The sequence below is a fragment of the Caretta caretta genome, chromosome 11 (genome assembly GCF_965140235.1).
Source record: "Caretta caretta isolate rCarCar2 chromosome 11, rCarCar1.hap1, whole genome shotgun sequence".
In the NCBI taxonomy this organism is placed as follows: domain Eukaryota; kingdom Metazoa; phylum Chordata; order Testudines; family Cheloniidae; genus Caretta; species Caretta caretta.
Window position 1 is genome coordinate 60826033 of NC_134216.1, and position 17703 is coordinate 60843735.

At 42.8% G+C, this 17703-nt stretch overlaps 1 protein-coding gene across 3 annotated transcripts in view; it reads right to left on the reverse strand.

Annotated features, from left to right (window-relative positions):
• ICA1L (islet cell autoantigen 1 like) overlaps positions 1-17703 on the reverse strand; it is a 57393-nt gene that overhangs the window by 24063 nt on the left and 15627 nt on the right. For 2 of the 3 annotated variants that reach the window (XM_048868472.2, XM_048868471.2), the window contains 2 exons: positions 5429-5501; positions 4310-4433 (listed from right to left, as the gene is read on the reverse strand). In XM_048868472.2, the coding sequence (XP_048724429.1) occupies positions 4310-4433; positions 5429-5501 (197 nt within the window). Of the gene's footprint in view, positions 1-4309; positions 4434-5428; positions 5502-11640; positions 12254-12838; positions 13452-17703 lie in introns of those variants that run through there. The other variant, XM_075118086.1, reaches the window with a different exon arrangement.

Sequence of the window (17703 nt, forward strand, 5' to 3'; positions counted from 1 at the left end):
AGGAGTTGGAAAATGTGTAGTGAATGAGGAAGGGGATTTCAGGAAGAAATGAATGGTTCCGTGATTAAGGCAGTTGAATGCTGCCTGGCAGAATTGGATTCTATCTCTGCCTCCGCCAGTGTTTGTACGTGATGTTAGGCAAGTAAGTTAAACCAATTTTTTCATAGGTGGTGCTGGGTATGAAATGCACAAGTGCTAAGCATTCACAGCTGCAGCTGAAGTCAATGGGAAATGTGCTTTGGTCATAGAAAGTGCTATATAGTGTTATGTACTCTGAAAAATTAGGTGTCACAAATCAGCCACCTAAAATTAGTGGATACTTTTGACCTTAATCTCTCTGTGCCTCAGTTCCTCATCTGTAAAATTAGTACAGTATCCATTCATCTCACAGGGGTCTTGTGAAAGCAAATTGATATTTGTGAAGCACTCAGATACTATAATAATGAGTACCGTAGAAAAGCCCATGAAGAAATTAATAATTCTGACTTCAAAGCAGAGTTTGAATAGCGTGGAATAAGGAAGGCCTGGGGCCACATACTGAACAATGAGGATAAAACAAAATTTTGAATCGCTGCTCACTGAGTGAGAACCATTCATTCTCTGCACTGGATGAAGCAGGGGTCCTGTGGAAATAAGAGATGTTATGTACTTAAAGACTATATCATAATGCCTACGTGCAAGGGGACCAAATTAAGGTTGTACAGGCAACCTTAATTCTGGCATTTCTTAACTTTTGAGTGGTTGATTTTGCAACCGTGATAATGTTTTTTTATGTAGTCTTTTTGTGTTTAATGTATACAAACACACACATTGCAGTTCTCACCTCAGCAGGAGGCAATAGAAACAACATCTGGTACAGAGGTAATACCTAATGGGACTTTTTCATGCTTTTTGGTGGTCCAATAAAAATATTTTGACAAGCTCTAAGGTTTTAAAAATCTATCATGAAGATACTGTAATTTTAAAAATTATAGTAGGAGATGGTTATAATTAATATCCTAACATTCTATTACCACTGCACATGTATGCACAAAATAACAGAGTGAAATTTTAGATCAACACATTAAAGATTTGTGGAAAAATTATCTCCTCCAATGCACAAGTGTGTTATCATTGAGGCAGGGTTAATGAGGATCCTTGCCTTGTTCCATACAGTCTTTGAAGGGCTTCAGCCTTGCCTCATAGCACTGTCTGGCAAATAATTCCACATTTTGGAAATTAACTTTATCATTTCATTTTTTAAAAACCCTGTGAAATTCCAAGAAAGAAACTGTATTAAAAGAAATTGAAGACCATGATCCTGATTAATGTTCTGCATGCAAAGTTAAATTTGAGTACTCCTGTGCATAAAGTTAAGCACCTGCACAAATGTTTGTAGTATCAGGACTTAAGATGTAAGACGAAGTACTCAAAAAGTTAACTAACTTTGCCCCACGTTCATAAGACTTATGATAGTCTTACACAATCACATGCTATTATTTCTAAACCTGGTTGGAAATTTTCCATTAGAATATTTGTTGTTGGAAAATGCCAATTTGTGAAAAGCAAAATGTTCTGCAGGTTTCAAAGGAAATTGGCCAGGGCCTTCCAGGCTCAACTAATCTTTCAAAGGAAATTAGCCACGGCTTTGTGGGCTCCTGGCTCCTCATCAGTCTGCCTAGTGGCTGCTGAGGCTCCAAGAGTTTCCAGGTGTCTGGCTTCTCAGCAGCCTGAAAACTTCAAGGCCAAGTTCCAAAGCTCCCAGATTCTTGACAGGTTTCCTGGGATGGGGGCAGTCATGGAGTAGTGGAGGCCAGCACTTTCAGGCTCCACACTCCTTGACAGCCCCAGAAGCATATTTCATTTCAGAAACAAAATATTCCAGAATTTGACTTCCACAAGAAATTGAGGTTTTGATTTTCCCAATTCGAGCTGAATTTTTTTCCCCAAAGCTCAAGTTGTTTTGTTTTTAAAGAGGTGAAATTCACTTTCTTGTTCAGTTATATTTATTTCTACAGGTCCCCTGCTGCATTTGATGTGCAAGCTGAATGGCAAATAGTGAATGAGGCAAGGTTAAACAGTCAATGAGAGGTGCTGAGAGCCAAATTGTTTGCAACTACCATTCACTTTACACTTGTTTAACTGAGGCATTTTCTAGACTAGAATTGAAGGTGTGATGTTAGCCTGTGTTAGCATACATAACACACTTTAAAAGAAAAGGAGTACTTGTGGCACCTTAGAGACCAACCAATTTATTTGAGCATGAGCTTTCGTGAGCCACAGCTCACTTCATCAGATGTGTACCGTGGAAACTGCAGCAGACTTTATATACACACAGAGAATATGAAACAGGTACTGTTTCATATTCTCTGTGTGTATATAAAGTCTGCTGCAGTTTCCACGGTACACATCTGATGAAGTGAGCTGTGGCTCACGAAAGCTCATGCTCAAATAAATTGGTTAGTCTCTAAGGTGCCACAAGTACTCCTTTTCTTTTTGCGAATACAGACTAACACGGCTGTTCCTCTGAAACCTGTCACACTTTAAAAGCCTTTTACAGATAAGGCACACTGCCTTTAACACGTGCTAAACTGGTCAAGTTAAACCTGGGGGGAGCACAGGCTTCAATTTGACCAGTTGAGCATGTGTTAAAGGCAGTTTGCCTTGTCTGCACTAGACTGATGTGTTAGCATACGTTAGCTAATGTGTGCTAATCTATTTTAATTCCTAATCTAGATAAAGCGTGAGAGCACATCTGGGACCTCAGTGGACAGGGTAGGCTTTATAGAGTGAATGAAGCATAATTAAAAATACATATTTAATCCACTGTGCTTCATCCAACCTGTGCTCTGAATTAGTCATATTTATATTCATTAACTAACTAAAGAATGTATTATGATGCAAACACAAAAGTGGCATAATTAAGGTTGTCTGGGTAACCTTAACTTTTGGATTTCCTAACTTTTGGTATGCTTTACTTTACAATTTTATTTTTTTAAAACATAGGTTAAAATTTAGAACTTGCATATAACTTTTCAATTCACTTTAGAGGAGGGTAAGAATTATCTCCATTTTACACATGAGGAAAACTGAGGCAAATATATGAAGTAATTTGTCCAAGATTACTCAGCAGGTCATTGACGGACCTGGGATTGGAATCCAGGTCTCCTGACCCCAGGTCACATGTCCATATACCGATTCTGCAGAATCCTTTGAAATTGAAAATAGCTTTCGATATACCAGTATGTCATGCTCAGTTTTCTGAAGGAATACCGCATTTAAGATAAACTAATGCACCCCATACTAATTAAAATGTTCTGTGACACTCCTGTCTTTGCTTCAAACAGCAGTAAAACCCATTAAGAATGGCCTTATTAAAGAACCTCTTTTCAATAACCAAAGTATCCTTTTCAAGGCAGAGATAGCAAAGAAATCAGTTTTAAAGAGAAATATTACTTCCTTCTACATCAGATTGTTTTTCCTTTGTGAGCTTGAAGATATTGGGTAAAATGCAGTCATGTTGTAAATAAATGCAACACCCATATAAGTCCCTGGCTAACTTCTATGATGTAAATGATGTATATTAATCAGACAACTGGTGTAAATGATATGGTAGTCTAATTTGCAAGAGAAGTCCATCAGGCCTGATTCTGCCATCCTTAGTCATAATAGGTAATAATTCATACTCACATAGGCCCATTAATTGCAATGGGACTGCTTACATAGTAAGGTAGAACCTGACATGAATAAGGTTGGCAAATTACAGCTCTCAGCAGAGATTAAAATGAGTAATTTACACACCAAGGGCACAAACAAGGGAATACAGTAGTAAAACCAGCTACTAGGATGGTGTAACAGCATAGGGGAGATGCTGCTCTGTTCCCTGATGCAATTTTCCTGCTGCCCCTTCTCAGTGTTACACTCGTTTAGTATATTGGTGCAAGCCCTACTACTTTATCATTTGCACCCACTTATAATGTTTTTTGATCAATTTACTCATGACATTTAATTTACACCACAGTGTAGACTGCAGAATTTGGCCCATTCACTGCAGCAGTATGTTTTATTTGTAAGTTCAGTTCAATTCTATATTTATATTTGCAATTTAAATTACACTGATTGTACTGTCTGTACTTCTTGATTATTTGTATTTTCTGTATATATTTTTTCTATTATAGTCTGTCTGTTTTACATAAAATTATATTTGCTTTCTGTGGATCTAACCTCAGAATCTTAAAGCACCAAACAGGTGCATTATTCCATGTACATAACTTTATATTAATAGCACCAAATGTAACTTGAAGAAAGACTACATAAAATAATTGAAAACCTTTGTTGAGCAGAAGAACAGAGGGTCTTTCCAGTGGCTTCCATCATTTTGCCAGCTTTAGTAGCATCTTGCTCTCCTTGAACCTTTAAAAGGAGCCCTAGCTCATTTTCCTCGTCAGACGTAACTATAAAAGGAAATAATTGCACAATATAAATAGATAAACTAACACTTCCAATGTATTTAATCTTATTAAGAATAGTCCCCAGAAGGTGGGAAAACAAGCACATTATTGTTCAAAGTGATAAGATGCATAAAAAGATCTTTAGGTTTTACAGCATTTAGAGTTGATATGGTATGTATTGGGGGGGAGAGGAGGGAAAGAAGGAATACATTTTAAAGTAAAACACACAAATGTCCAAATCAGACTTCTCAAATACTTTTTCATGTGGCACAGTTGGGCATCTGAGACTCTCTCTTGTGTAGGAGACACAGATAAAGAATATAGAGACATGCTGAACAAAAGACTTTAGTCATTAGTATCTTGTTGTTTATGGTAATTTATTACTACATTTAAAAATACTTTTAATTGAACTCTGATTCATAAAGGATGTAACTTTAATCAGTGATCCTTGTCTGCTAAGGGTCTAAAACTTAATTTTACTATCCTTTGTTACTTGTACTATCCGTAGAACTTTATAGAGATAATACTGCGCCACACTTTCAGTTGGAAAAACTTACAATTTTATTTAAAATCATTTACTTTCATAAACAGGGAGGAGCTTTTCTGAAAATTTAGGGAAACTAAAATTAAGTCTTATATAAACCACTGGTCATGTTTTCTAATAGTTGTAATGGCTTCCCTTAGTTCAATGATAGCCTCAAGAATTAGGGCTACTAGAACGAGTTAAATTAGCCACATAACGGAGTTCTTCATTTTCTGCCATTAGTACAAATACAGGTAGCATTAATGTATTCTATCAAGAAATCCCAAATCTTGGCACTCGGGGTTTACACTAAAATAGTGACATTCTCTAGAAATTAAAAACCATTTCAAATATGCCAGAAGGTTGTTTTAGATTAAACAGTTATCTGGTTTTAACAATGGATTTAAATTCAAAATATTAAAAAAAAGTAATGATGGTTATTACACAAAATTAAAATACATATGTTATCGCATACCATTGAGTCTCTGCTGGTATTTCTCAATAGTCTTTAGAAGATCTATACAGCTTGCCTGAATGCAGTGAAAAACCTTGGAAAAAAAGAGTTAGTACATTAGTCTATGGAAACGGTAATGTGAATATAAATAAGAAAATGTCTTCTTGGTATATGATAACATTCTACAGCCTAGGATTGAGCAAGTTTACCAGTAAAAGAAATTTAAAGCTAGAGAGATTCTTTTAGAAATCACTTGTCTGTTTCAATTGAGATAATCATATATATGACTTCCATTGGTAAATATTCTTCTAGGCAGAATCTATCCAAAGCCTATGGACCAAATTCATCTCTAGCATAAGCAAATGCAATGAAGCAAAAGGAACTTGCACCAACTTACACTGGGGCTGAATTTGCCCTGCAAACAAACTTACCCAATATAATCAGGATAGACATACACAAGAAATGAAGGTTACTTATACAGGGTATGTCTGCACTTCAAGCTGGAAGTGGAACAGCAGCGGGAGGGGCTGGCCACCCTGTGTACATGCGTACCATCTCAGATAGATAAGTACTTGGGCTGCAAAACATAGATTCCATAGCTATTTCCATGCTGTGGACTATATGGGGCCTTCCTAGTTGTTGAAAACCAAGACATTTACAACTATCACCATTACAGCATCATCTGTATTTTCTTTCCAGTCACAATCCATTCTCCAGATGTTTAGTAATTCGTTGGATGGTGGAAAAAATCAGTAGCAAGGACATCTGCAGGATGAATGCAAGCATGAATGGATGTGGCAAGGGCCACTGCATGAAGTAGCAACCCAAATGCCATAACACAGTACACAATTTTTGGTTATATATGTGGAAATATAGGAATACCGAAGTGTTAAGTTGTAGCTGGCACCCATGATAGGTGGTGAGGGCTTAGAGGGAAGCTTGAACTGATGACCAGTCACCTATGAGATATCAGGAAGATGGGCCAAGATTTGTTTCTTTTTAGACATGTTAGATCTTTTCCTTGTGAGAAGAGAGGGTAGCAAATACTCAGGAAGCTAAATGACAAGACGGTACTACTGCAACAACGAGTAAAATGTTTCTGTAACAAGGTGGCGTGCCCCTTTTAAGGGTAAAAGGTTTTGGGACAGTCAGCCCTATTCTGTTAACCCCACCCTGCTACACCTGTATAGGGTTGGATTTAAGAGGAAGGAACCCCAGCAGTGGGGAAAATTGAGGAGACAAATTGTCCTATGGCCTAGCTGAAGACAGGAGCCAGTCAGGGACTATAGCCTGCCTGAAAACCTGGGTAAAGGGAAAGTATGCTAGCCTCTAGGTAGTGAGGTTGAAGCCTAGGAAATAGGGTTTGGACAGTTTATTGCAGCTGGGGTTAGCCTGCGAAGGAGGAGGCTAATAGCCAAGCCTGGCTAGGTTGAAGATTTGGTTGTTTTCCTATGTTTGTAGACATTAAGTGACAGACTCTGAGGTCCCAAAAAGGTTGGACTTTGTTACATGGCTTGGCCAGACAGTTGGAATGAGTCAGAGAAAATACTGGGTAAACTAAGGCAGGAATGCTGCTATGTCAGCCATCGGTGATAGTTTCCATTTCCCTAAAGCTTCTATAATAGACCTAAAAGAGCACTATCAAAAGCTTGTAAAGAGAGATCAGCGTGGGTCCTGGGCTGCATGCCGCTGCCTGCCCCTCCCAGCACCAGCAGGGTCCCCAGCACCTGCACACCCCTGGCCTGCCCCCACAGAGAACCCACGGCCCCCTGGCCCAAGTTTTAGTTAGGGGTATATAGTACAAGTCATGGACAGGTCACGCGCTGTGAATTTTTGTTTACTGCCTGTGACCTGTCCATAACTTTTACTAAAAATACCTGGGACTAAAATGTTGCCTTAGTGATGGTCAGACTAGCTACAAATGTGTGTCAAGATGTCTTAAATGCAACTTCACAAATGTGGTTTGTCTGAAAATTGGTGGTTTTTCCAGTTTGTTGCACTATTATGATGCATGCTTGAAAGAATAAACAGTGATAACCCAAGAAAAATTCTTCTGTTTTTATGTATTAAGGAGATCTGTTTTAACCAAAGATTATCCTTCATGAGAGAGCCTAGGTAATAAAGGAAAGGCTACTGAAATGTTGTGGATAAAAGTTAATGAACGTAATGTAAAACTCACTTATTTAAATAGTTCATATTGTAGTCAAATAGCTTTCATACCACAAATGTTACTGTTGTATCTTACATGTAAGCAGAAAGTCTGGAGATGCTCCAAAGATTCAGAAGAATGGATAGTAGAGAAATGTCTGGGTTGTAAGCGGCTTTCCTTGCAAAAATTAATGCCTCCATTTAGCACACACAAAACAGGATTTGGACATTTAATTTGTAGCAGATTAGAGATTGCTTATAATGGCTGGCATCTACATCTCAGACTATTTTTCTTAACAAGACATCTGTTGCTTTGATTCCCTTGTTTGGATAGACTGGATTAGAAGAGGAAAATTGACTATAATTTTTCTAAAAATTCAAGATACTACAGAGAAATCATTTTGTAATTTCCTTCCTCCAAGAGAAGGCTTTTTTAAATACACAACATCTGATTTTTTCAAAGGGATTCTAAGTCTAATCAATTTTAAACTAGATTGATTAAGGCTGTAGGAGGTCAAATTAATTACCTCAAGTCATACAATCAGTGAGCTGGATCTAGATTTCAATTACTGCCATGTAAATCTGGATTAACACCATTGATTTTGCTAGAGCTGACTGAATGGCACCATTGTTTTTAATTAAATTACTCTGGATTTACAATTGTTTAAATGAAGTCAGAATCTGGCTCAGTGGAATTTAAATCTAGGATTCCTTCTGATTTTCTCATCCTCTTACTGTACTGTAACCTTGTTAAAAATAATAACTGTCCACTGCTGGAGGCAGGTTACTGGTTTTACTTTGTGTTCCTGTCAGTAAGAGGGCAATTATTTAATTTGCTTATAAATCATGTAGCTATATCAAGAGGACCACTGATCTCTTGATGTAAGAAAGAGGGGAAATGTTTTGTGCAGTGCAAAGACAGAGACCTCACTCTGTTTCAGCCCAGAATATAAAAGTAGGCAGCCAGCAAATTCCCAAATCACTAAACCCATTGGGCACTGATGATGTCTGTCCAAAAATAATGAAATAAGAACATGGTACTTGCTGAAATGTAAAAGTGCTAACTTGAAAATATTGTTATGCTGAGAGGTACTGGAGACTGACTGGATCACAAACCTCTTTGAGACTGGGTATAAAGGCATCCTTCAGCTGACATAAGTGTCAGGATAAGTTAATCAGAAGTCCCCCACCTAAGACAAAAGCATGTTGTGAACCCGCTCAGGAATTTTGGACTGAATGGAGGGATTTTGCTAAATTGAGGGGGTGAGGAGAAAGACAGACCACATAGGAACTAAACAGACAAGAACAGAGAGAGGCTGAGAGAAACAGAAAAAGGCCAAGCAGCAGCTGGTAAACACAGTGTGACCTGGAAAAAGCTAGAGAGAGAGAGAGCGCACTTTTGGGAATGTTGGCTAAAGAGGCTTGGGATTGTAAGCTAAGGGTATGTCTACAGTACGAAATTAGGTTGAATTTATAGAAGTCAGTTTTTTAGAAATTGGTTTTATATATTCGAGTGAGTGTGTCCCCACAGAAAATGCTCTAAGTGCATTAAGTGAATTAACTCGGCGGAGCGCTTCCACAGTACTGAGGCTAGAGTCGACTTCTGGAGTGTTGCACTGTGGGTAGCTATCCCACAGTTCCCGCAGTCTCCACTGCCCATTGGAATTCTGGGTTGAGATCCCAATGCCTGATGGGGCTAAAACATTGCCGCGGGTGGTTCTGGGTACATATCGTCAGGCCCCCGTTCCCTCCCTCCCTCCCTCCGTGAAAGCAAGGGCAGACAATCGTTTCGCGCCTTTTTTCCTGAGTTACCTGTGCAGACGCCATACCACGGCAAGAATGGAGCCCGCTCAGGTAACCGTCACCGTATGTCTCTTGGGTGCTGGCAGACATGGTACTGCATTGCTAGACAGTAGCAGCAACCCACTGCCTTGTGGCAGCAGACAGTGCAATAGGACTGGCAGCCATCATCGTCATGTCCGAGGTGCTCCTGGCTCCGTCGGCCGGGAGCGCCTGGACAGACATGGGCGCAGGGACTAAATTTGGAGTGACTTGATCAAGTCATTCTCTTTAGTCCTGCAGTCAGTCCTATTGAACCATCTTATGGTGAGCAGGCAGGCGATATGGATTGCTAGCAGTCGTATTGTACCATCTTTTGCCAGGCAGGCAAGAGATGAGGATGGCATGCAGTCCTTCTGCACCGTCTGCTGCCAGCCAAAGATGTAAAAGATAGATGGAGTGTATCAAAACAAGAAATAGACCAGATTTGTTTTGTACTCATTTGCTTCCCCCCTCCCCCCCCATCTAGGGGACTCATTCCTCTAGGTCACACTGCGGTCACTCACAGGGAAGGTGCAGCGAAGTAAATCTAGTCATGTATCAATCAGAGGCCAGACTAACCTCCTTGTTCCAATAAGAACAATAACTTAGGTGCACCATTTCTTATTGGAACCCTCCGTGAAGTCCTGCCTGAAATACTCCTTGATGTAAAGCCACCCCCATTGTTGATTTTAGCTCCCTGAAGCCAGCTCTGTAAGCCGTGTCATCAGTTGCCCCTCCCTCCGTCACAGCAAAGGCAGACAATCGTTCTATGCCTTTTTTCTGAGCGGACGCCATACCAAGGCAAGCATGGAGGCCGCTCACCTCACTTTGGCAATTAGAAGCACATTAAACACCACACGCATTATCCAGCAGTATGTGCAGCACCAGAACCTGGCAGAGCGATACCGGGCGAGTAGGTGACGTCAGCGAGGTCACGTGAGTGATCAGGACATGGACACAGATGTCTCTCAAAGCATGGGTCCAGCCAATGCATGCATCATGGTGCTAATGGGGCAGGTTCATGCTGTGGAATGCCGATTCTGGGCTCAGGAAACCAGCACAGACTGGTGGGGCCGCATAGTGTTGCAGGTCTGGGACGATTCCCAGTGGCTGCGAAACTTTCACATGCGTAAGGGGACTTTCATGGAACTTTGTGACTTGCTTTCCCCTGCCCTGAAGCACATGAATACCAAGATGAGAGCAGCCCTCACAGTTGAGAAGCGAGTGGCGATAGCCCTGTAGAAGCTTGCAACACCAGACAGCTACCGGTCAGTTGGGAATCAATTTGGAGTGGGCAAATCTACTGTGGGGGCTGCTGTGATGCAAGTAACCCACGCAATCAAAGATCTGCTGATATCAAGAGTAGTGACCCTGGGAAATGTGCAGGTCATAGTAGATGGCTTTGCTGCAATGGGATTCCCTAACTGTGGTGGGGCCATAGACGGAACCCATATCCCTATCTTGGCACCGGAGCACCAAGCCGGCGAGTACATAAACCACAAGGGGTACTTTTCAATAGTGCTGCAAGCTCTGGTGGATCACAAGGGACGTTTCACCAATGTCAATGTGGGATGGCCGGGAAAGGTACATGACGCTCGCATCTTCAGGAACTCAGGTCTATTTCAAAAGCTGCAGGAAGGGACTTTATTCCCAGACCAGAAAATAACTGTTGGGGATGTTGAAATGCCTATATGTATCCTTGGGGACCCAGCCTACCCCTTAATGCCATGGCTCATGAAGCCGTACACAGGCAGCCTGGACAGTAGTCAGGAGCTGTTCAACTACAGGCTGAGCAAGTGCAGAATGGTGGTAGAATGTGCATTTGGACGTTTAAAGGCACGCTGGTGCAGTTTACTGACTCGCTTAGACCTCAGCGAAACCAATATTCCCACTGTTATTACTGCTTGCTGTGCGCTCCACAATATCTGTGAGAGTAAGGGGGAGACGTTTATGGTGGGGTGGGAGGTTGAGGCAAATCGCCTGGCTGCTGGTTACGCGCAGCCAGACATCAGGGCAGTTAGAGCACAGGAGGGCGTGGTACGCATCACAGAAGCTTTGAAAACCAGTTTCATGACTGGCCAGGCTACAGTGTGAAAGTTCTCTTTGTTTCTCCTTGATGAAACCCCCCGCCCCTTGGTTCACTCTACTTCCCTGTAAGCTAACCACCCTCCCCTCCTCCCTTCGATCACCGCTTGCAGAGGCAATAAAGTTATTGTTGCTTCACATTCATGCATTCTTTATTCATTCATCACACAAATAGGGGGATGGCTACCAAGGCAGCCCAGGAGGGGTGGTGGAGGAGGGAAGGAAAATGCCACACAGCACTTTAAGCACAGCACTTTAAAAGTTTACAACTTTAAAATTTATGGAATGCCAGCCTTCTTTTTTTTGGGCAATCCTCTGTGGTGGAGTGGCTGGTTGGCCGGTGGCCCCCCCACCGCGTTCTTGGGCGTCTGGGTGTGGAGGCTATGGAACTTGGGGAGGAGGGCGGTTGTTTACACAGGGGCTGTAGTGGCAGTCTGTGCTCCAGCTTCCTTTGCTGCAGCTCAACCATACACTGGAGCATACTGGTTTGATCCTCCAGCAGCCTCAGCATTGAATCCTGCCTCCTCTCATCACGCTGCTGCCACATTTGAGCTTCAGCCCTGTTTTCAGCTTGCCACTTACTCTCTTCAGCCCGCCACCTCTCCTCCCGGTCATTTTGTGCTTTCCTGCACTCTGACATTATTTGCCTCCACGCATTCGTCTGCGCTTTGTCAGTGTGGGAGGACAGCATGAGCTCAGAGAACATTTCATCGCGAGTGCATTTTTTTTCCTTTCTAATCTTCACTAGCCTCTGGGAAGGAGAAGATCCTGTGATCATTGAAACACATGCAACTGGTGGAGAAAAACAAAGGGACAGCGGTATTTAAAAAGACACATTTTATAAAACAGTGGCTACAGTCTTTCAGGGTAAACCTTGCTGTTAACATTACATACATAGCACATGTGCTTTCGTTACAAGGTCGCATTTTACCCTCCCCCACCACGTGGCTATCCCCTCAACCCTCTCCCCTCCCTGTGGCTAACAGCGGGGAACATTTCTGTTCAGCCGCAGGCAAACAGCCCAGCAGGAACGGGCTCCTCTGAGTGTCCCCTGAAGAAAAGCACCCTATTTCAACCAGGTGACCATGAATGATATCTCACTCTCCTGAGGATAACACAGAGAGATAAAGAACAGATATTGTTTGAACGCCAGCAAACATACACTGCAATGCTTTGTTCTACAATGATTCCCAAGTACGTGTTACTGGCCTGGAGTGGTAAAGTGTCCTACCATGGACGCAATAAGGCTGCCCTCCCCAGAAATCTTTTGCAAAGGCTTTGGGAGTACATCCAGGAGAGCCGTGAATGCCAGGGCAAATTAATCCTTTCACATGCTTGCTTTTAAACCATGTATAGTATTTTAAAAGGTACACTCACCGGAGGTCCCTTCTCTGCCTGCCTGGTCCAGAAGGCAGCCTTGGGTGGGTTCAGGGGGTACTGGCTCCAGGTCCAGGGTGAGAAACAGTTTCTGGCTGTCGGGAAAACCGGTTTCTCCGCTTGCTTGCTGTGAGCTATCTACAACCGCATCATCATCATCATCATCTTCTTCTTCTTCGTCCCCAAAACCTGCTTCCGTGTTGCCTCCATCTCCATTGAAGGAGTCAAACAACATGGCTGGGGTAGTGGTGGCTGAACCCCCTAAAATGGCATGCAGCTCATCATAGAAGCGGCATGTTTGGGGCTCTGACCCGGAGCGGCCATTCGCCCCTCTGGTTTTCTGGTAGGCTTGCCTCAGCTCCTTAAGTTTCATGCGGCACTGCTTCGTGTCCCTGTTATGGCCTCTGTCCTTCATGCCCTGGGAGATTTTGACAAAGGTTTTGGCATTTCGAAAACTGGAACGGAGTTCTGATAGCACGGATTCCTCTCCCCATACAGCGATCAGATCCCGTACCTCCCGTTCAGTCCATGCTGGAGCTCTTTTGCAATTCTGGGACTCCATCATGGTCACCTCTGCTGATGAGCTCTGCATGGTCACCTGCAGCTTGCCACGCTGGCCAAATAGGAAATGAGATTCAAAAGTTTGCAGTTCTTTTCCTGTCTACACTGCCAGTGCATCTGAGTTGAGAGTGCTGTCCAGAGCGGTCACAATGGAGCACTCTAGGATAGCTCCTGGAGGCCAATACCGTCGAATTGTGTCCACAGTACCCCAAATTTGACCCGGCAAGGACGATTTAAGCGCTAATCCACTTGTCGGGGTGGTGTACGGAAATCGATTTTAAGAGCCCTTTAAGTCGAAATAAAGGGCTTCATCGTGTGGACGGGTGCAGGTTTACATCCATTTAACGCTGCTAAATTCGACCTAAAGTCCTAGTGTAGACCAGGGCTAAGAAACTGCTCCTTTTGTTCTTGGCTCCTCCTACGTTCGGAGAAGCAGGACTTTGTACATTCCTTGTAAATAAACAAGATTTCATCAAATAAAATACCAGACTCCATCAATTTCTACTTCCAAATAGAACATCTCCAGGGCCCCAAACTTTGGCTCACCACTCGGGTCAAACAGGGGCAACAATGTGATATTTGAAGAGGTAAAAAGAGTGGAAGAGAGAAAGTATGCAGTGTTACTGTAGCTGCATTGGTCCCAGGATATTAGAGACACAAGGTGGATGATACAATATCTTTTACTGGATCAATTTCTGTTGGTGAGAGAGATAAGCTTTCGAACAGTTAGATTCCAGAGGGGAACTAGGTCCTGGGAGTGGGGCTAGATTCAGATCTTAGTGCAAGTCAGATACGTTACACCAGATTTAGGCTGCAGTAAAAGAGATCAGAATTGGGTCTGAAGTCTCCACTAACCAACCAAAGAAGATTCAGATTGAAGATTATGAACAACCCAGGAATAGCCAAGGGTGTGGGAATGAGTCAGAAAATGCCTTTTAAATTGGAGGCCAACCTATTGTATGTGTTATCAGATGTTAAGAATGTAGAAGACAGTCTATTGTGAACCAAAAACATATCATGTTACACATAAACCTACATTACACCAGTGCACACCTAATCCCTGCACCCCAAGCCCCAGACATTTGTTCAGAGCACACACTGCCAAAAAATGACTTAAGGCATCCATGTACCCTAGTCCTAATTCATGAGCAGTGTGCCTTCAGTTATCAAATCAGACACAAGGAGGGGTTAGGTCACCCAGTAGCCTTTAATGCTGCATCTGTTCAAAACTGAACAGAAAAGCATATTCCAAAATTCTTTCATAAATAAATCCTTAGAGTCATCAATCTAGCTGGCAGAGTCTACATGCTACACTTAAGTTAATGCAGAAAACAGTAACAGCTAAATTAGCTCAGTATAGTTTGTTAAAAATATGCAGTGATTTATGTGTAGACAGACTAATGACAATGGTTAACTATAAAGTATTTTATTGTAATAATGCCTTTTGCTTTTGAAAAAGAATCGGTAAGAAATTAATGCCACTCTTACACTAGAATTCACGTGAGATTCAAGTACACAAGTTAGCGTGAATTGCCCACTACACTGCAAGCAAATTTAATCATTTTATTAAGATGATGTTAAAATAAAAAGAAAACGGTACAGAGTTTAAGCATAGAAGTTTCTGGTTATCAGGGAATAAGGTACAGATTATCAAGGGGTGTGAGGTTCGGTTTAGGATCAGGTGGCGTAAGGAATACATAATCTGCAATGTCCCCGATTGGGGGTAAAAGGTTAACGGGTCTAAGTACAGACATTGAGATATGGGGCGATGTTGTTCATATAATGGCTATCATAGAATATCAGGGTTGGAAGGGACCTCAGGAGGTCATCTAGTCCAACCCCCTGCTCAAAGCAGGACAACCCCAACTAAATCATCCCAGCCAGGGCTTTGTCAAGCCTGACCTTAAAGACTTCTAAGGAAGGAGACTCCACCACCTCCCTAGGTAACGCATTCCAGTGTTTCACCACCCTCCTAGTGAAAAAGTTTTTCCTAATATCCAACCTAAACCTCCCCCACTGCAACTTGAGACCATTACTCCTGTCATCTGAGAACAGTCTAGATTCATCCTCTTTGGAACCCCCTTTCAGGTAGTTGAAAGCAGCTATCAAATCCCCCCACATTCTTCTCTTCTGCAGACTAAACAAGCCCAGTTCCCTCAGCCTCTCCTCATAAGTCATGTGTTCCAGTCCCCTAATAATTTTTGTTGCCCTCTGCTGGACGTTTTCCAATTTTTCCACATCCTTCTTGTAGTGTGGGGCTCAAAACTGGACACAGTACTCCAGATGAGGCCTCACCAATGTCGAATAGAGGGGAACGATCACATCTCTCGGTCTGCTGGCAATGCCCCTACCTATACAGCCCAAAATGCCATTGGCCTTCTTGGCAACAAGGGCACACTGTTGACTCATATCCAGCTTCTCGTCCACTGTAACCCCTAGGTCCTTTTCTGCAGAACTGCTGCCGAGCCATTCGGTCCCTAGTCTGTAGCGGTGCATGGGATTCTTCTGTCCTAAGTGCAGAACTCTGCCCTTGTCCTTGTTGAACCTCATCAGATTTCTTTTGGCCCAATCCTCTAATTTGTCTAGGGCCCTCTGTATCCTATCCCTACGCTCCAGCGTATCTACCTCTCCTCCCAGTTTAGTGTCATCTGCAAACTTGCTGAGGGTGCAATCCACACCATCCTCCAGATCATTTATGAAAATATTGAACAAAACCAGCCCGAGGACCGACCCTTTGGGCACTCCACTTGATACCGGCTGCCTACTAGATATGGAGCCATTGATCACTACCCGTTGAGCCCGACAATCTAGCCAGCTTTCTATACACCTTATCATCCATTCATCCAGCCCATACTACTTTAACTTACTGGCAAGAATACTGTGGGAGACCGTGTCAAAAGCTTTGCTAAAATCAAGGAACAACATGTCCACTGCTTTCACTTCATCCACAGAGCCAGTTATCTCGTCATAGAAGGCAATTAGATTAGTCAGGCATTACTTGCCCTTTGGTGAATCCACGCTGACTGTTCCTGATCACTTTCCTCTCCTCTAAGTGCTTCAGAATTGATTCCTTGAGGACCTGCTCCATGATTTTTCCAGGGACTGAGGTGAGGCTGACTGGCCTGTAGTTCCCAGGATCCTCCTTCTTCCCTTTTTTAAAGATGGGCACTACATTAGCCTTTTTCCAGTCATCTGGGACCTCCCCGATCGCCATGAGTTTTCAAAGATAATGGCCAATGGCTCTGCAATCACATCCGCCAACTCCTTTAGCACTCTCGGATGCAGCGCATCCGGCCCCACAGACTTTTGCTCGTCCAGATTTTCTAAATAGTCCCGAACCACTTCTTTCTTCACAGAGGGCTGGTTACCTCCTCCCCATGCTGTGCTGCCCAGTGCAGCAGTCTGGGAGCTGACCTTGTTCGTGAAGACAGAGGCAAAAAAAGCTTTGAGTACGTTAGCTTTTTCCACATCCTCTGTCACTCGGTTGCCTCCCTCATTCAGTGAGGGGCCCACACTTTCCTTGACTTTCTTCTTGTTGCTAACGTACCTGAAGAAACCCTTCTTGTTACTCTTAACATCACCTACCAGGTGGGATTTGGCCTTCCTGATTTCACTCCTGCATGCCCGAGCAATATTTTTATACTCTTCCCTGGTCATCTGTCCAATCTTCCACTTCTTGTAAGGTTCTTTTTTGTGTTTAAGATCAGCAAGGATTTTACTGTTAAGCCAAGCTGGTCGCCTGCCATATTTACTATTCTTTCTACACATCAGGATGGTTTGTTCCTGTAACCCCAATAAGGATTCTTTAAAATACAACCAGCTCTCCGGGACTCCTTTCCCCCTCATGTTGTTCTCCCAGGGGATCCTGCCCATCAGTTCCCTGAGGGAGTCAAAGTCTGCTTTTCTGAAGTCCAGGGTTCATATTCTGCTGCTCTCCTTTCTTCCCTGTGTCAGGATCCTGAACTCAACCATCTCATGGTCACTGCCTCCCAGGTTCCCATCCACTTTTGCTTCCCCTACTAATTCTTCCTGGTTTGTGAGAAGCAGGTCAAGAAGAGCTCTGCCCCTAGTTGGTTCCTCCAGCACTTGCATCAGGGAATAAGGTATGTTCAGGTATGGAGTAAAAGGGGTAGAGACAATGATGAGGATGGATTTACCCTCATTTGGTGAGATTTAATGTTCAGTGAATTTATGATTCCAATTCATATGGTCCAGTGGAAAAAGTCTCTCAGTCCCTTTCTCGTAGTTGATGCACGATTTCGTACTGGCTCACACTTCCTGGTAGTGTCGGTGGCCTGTGATGT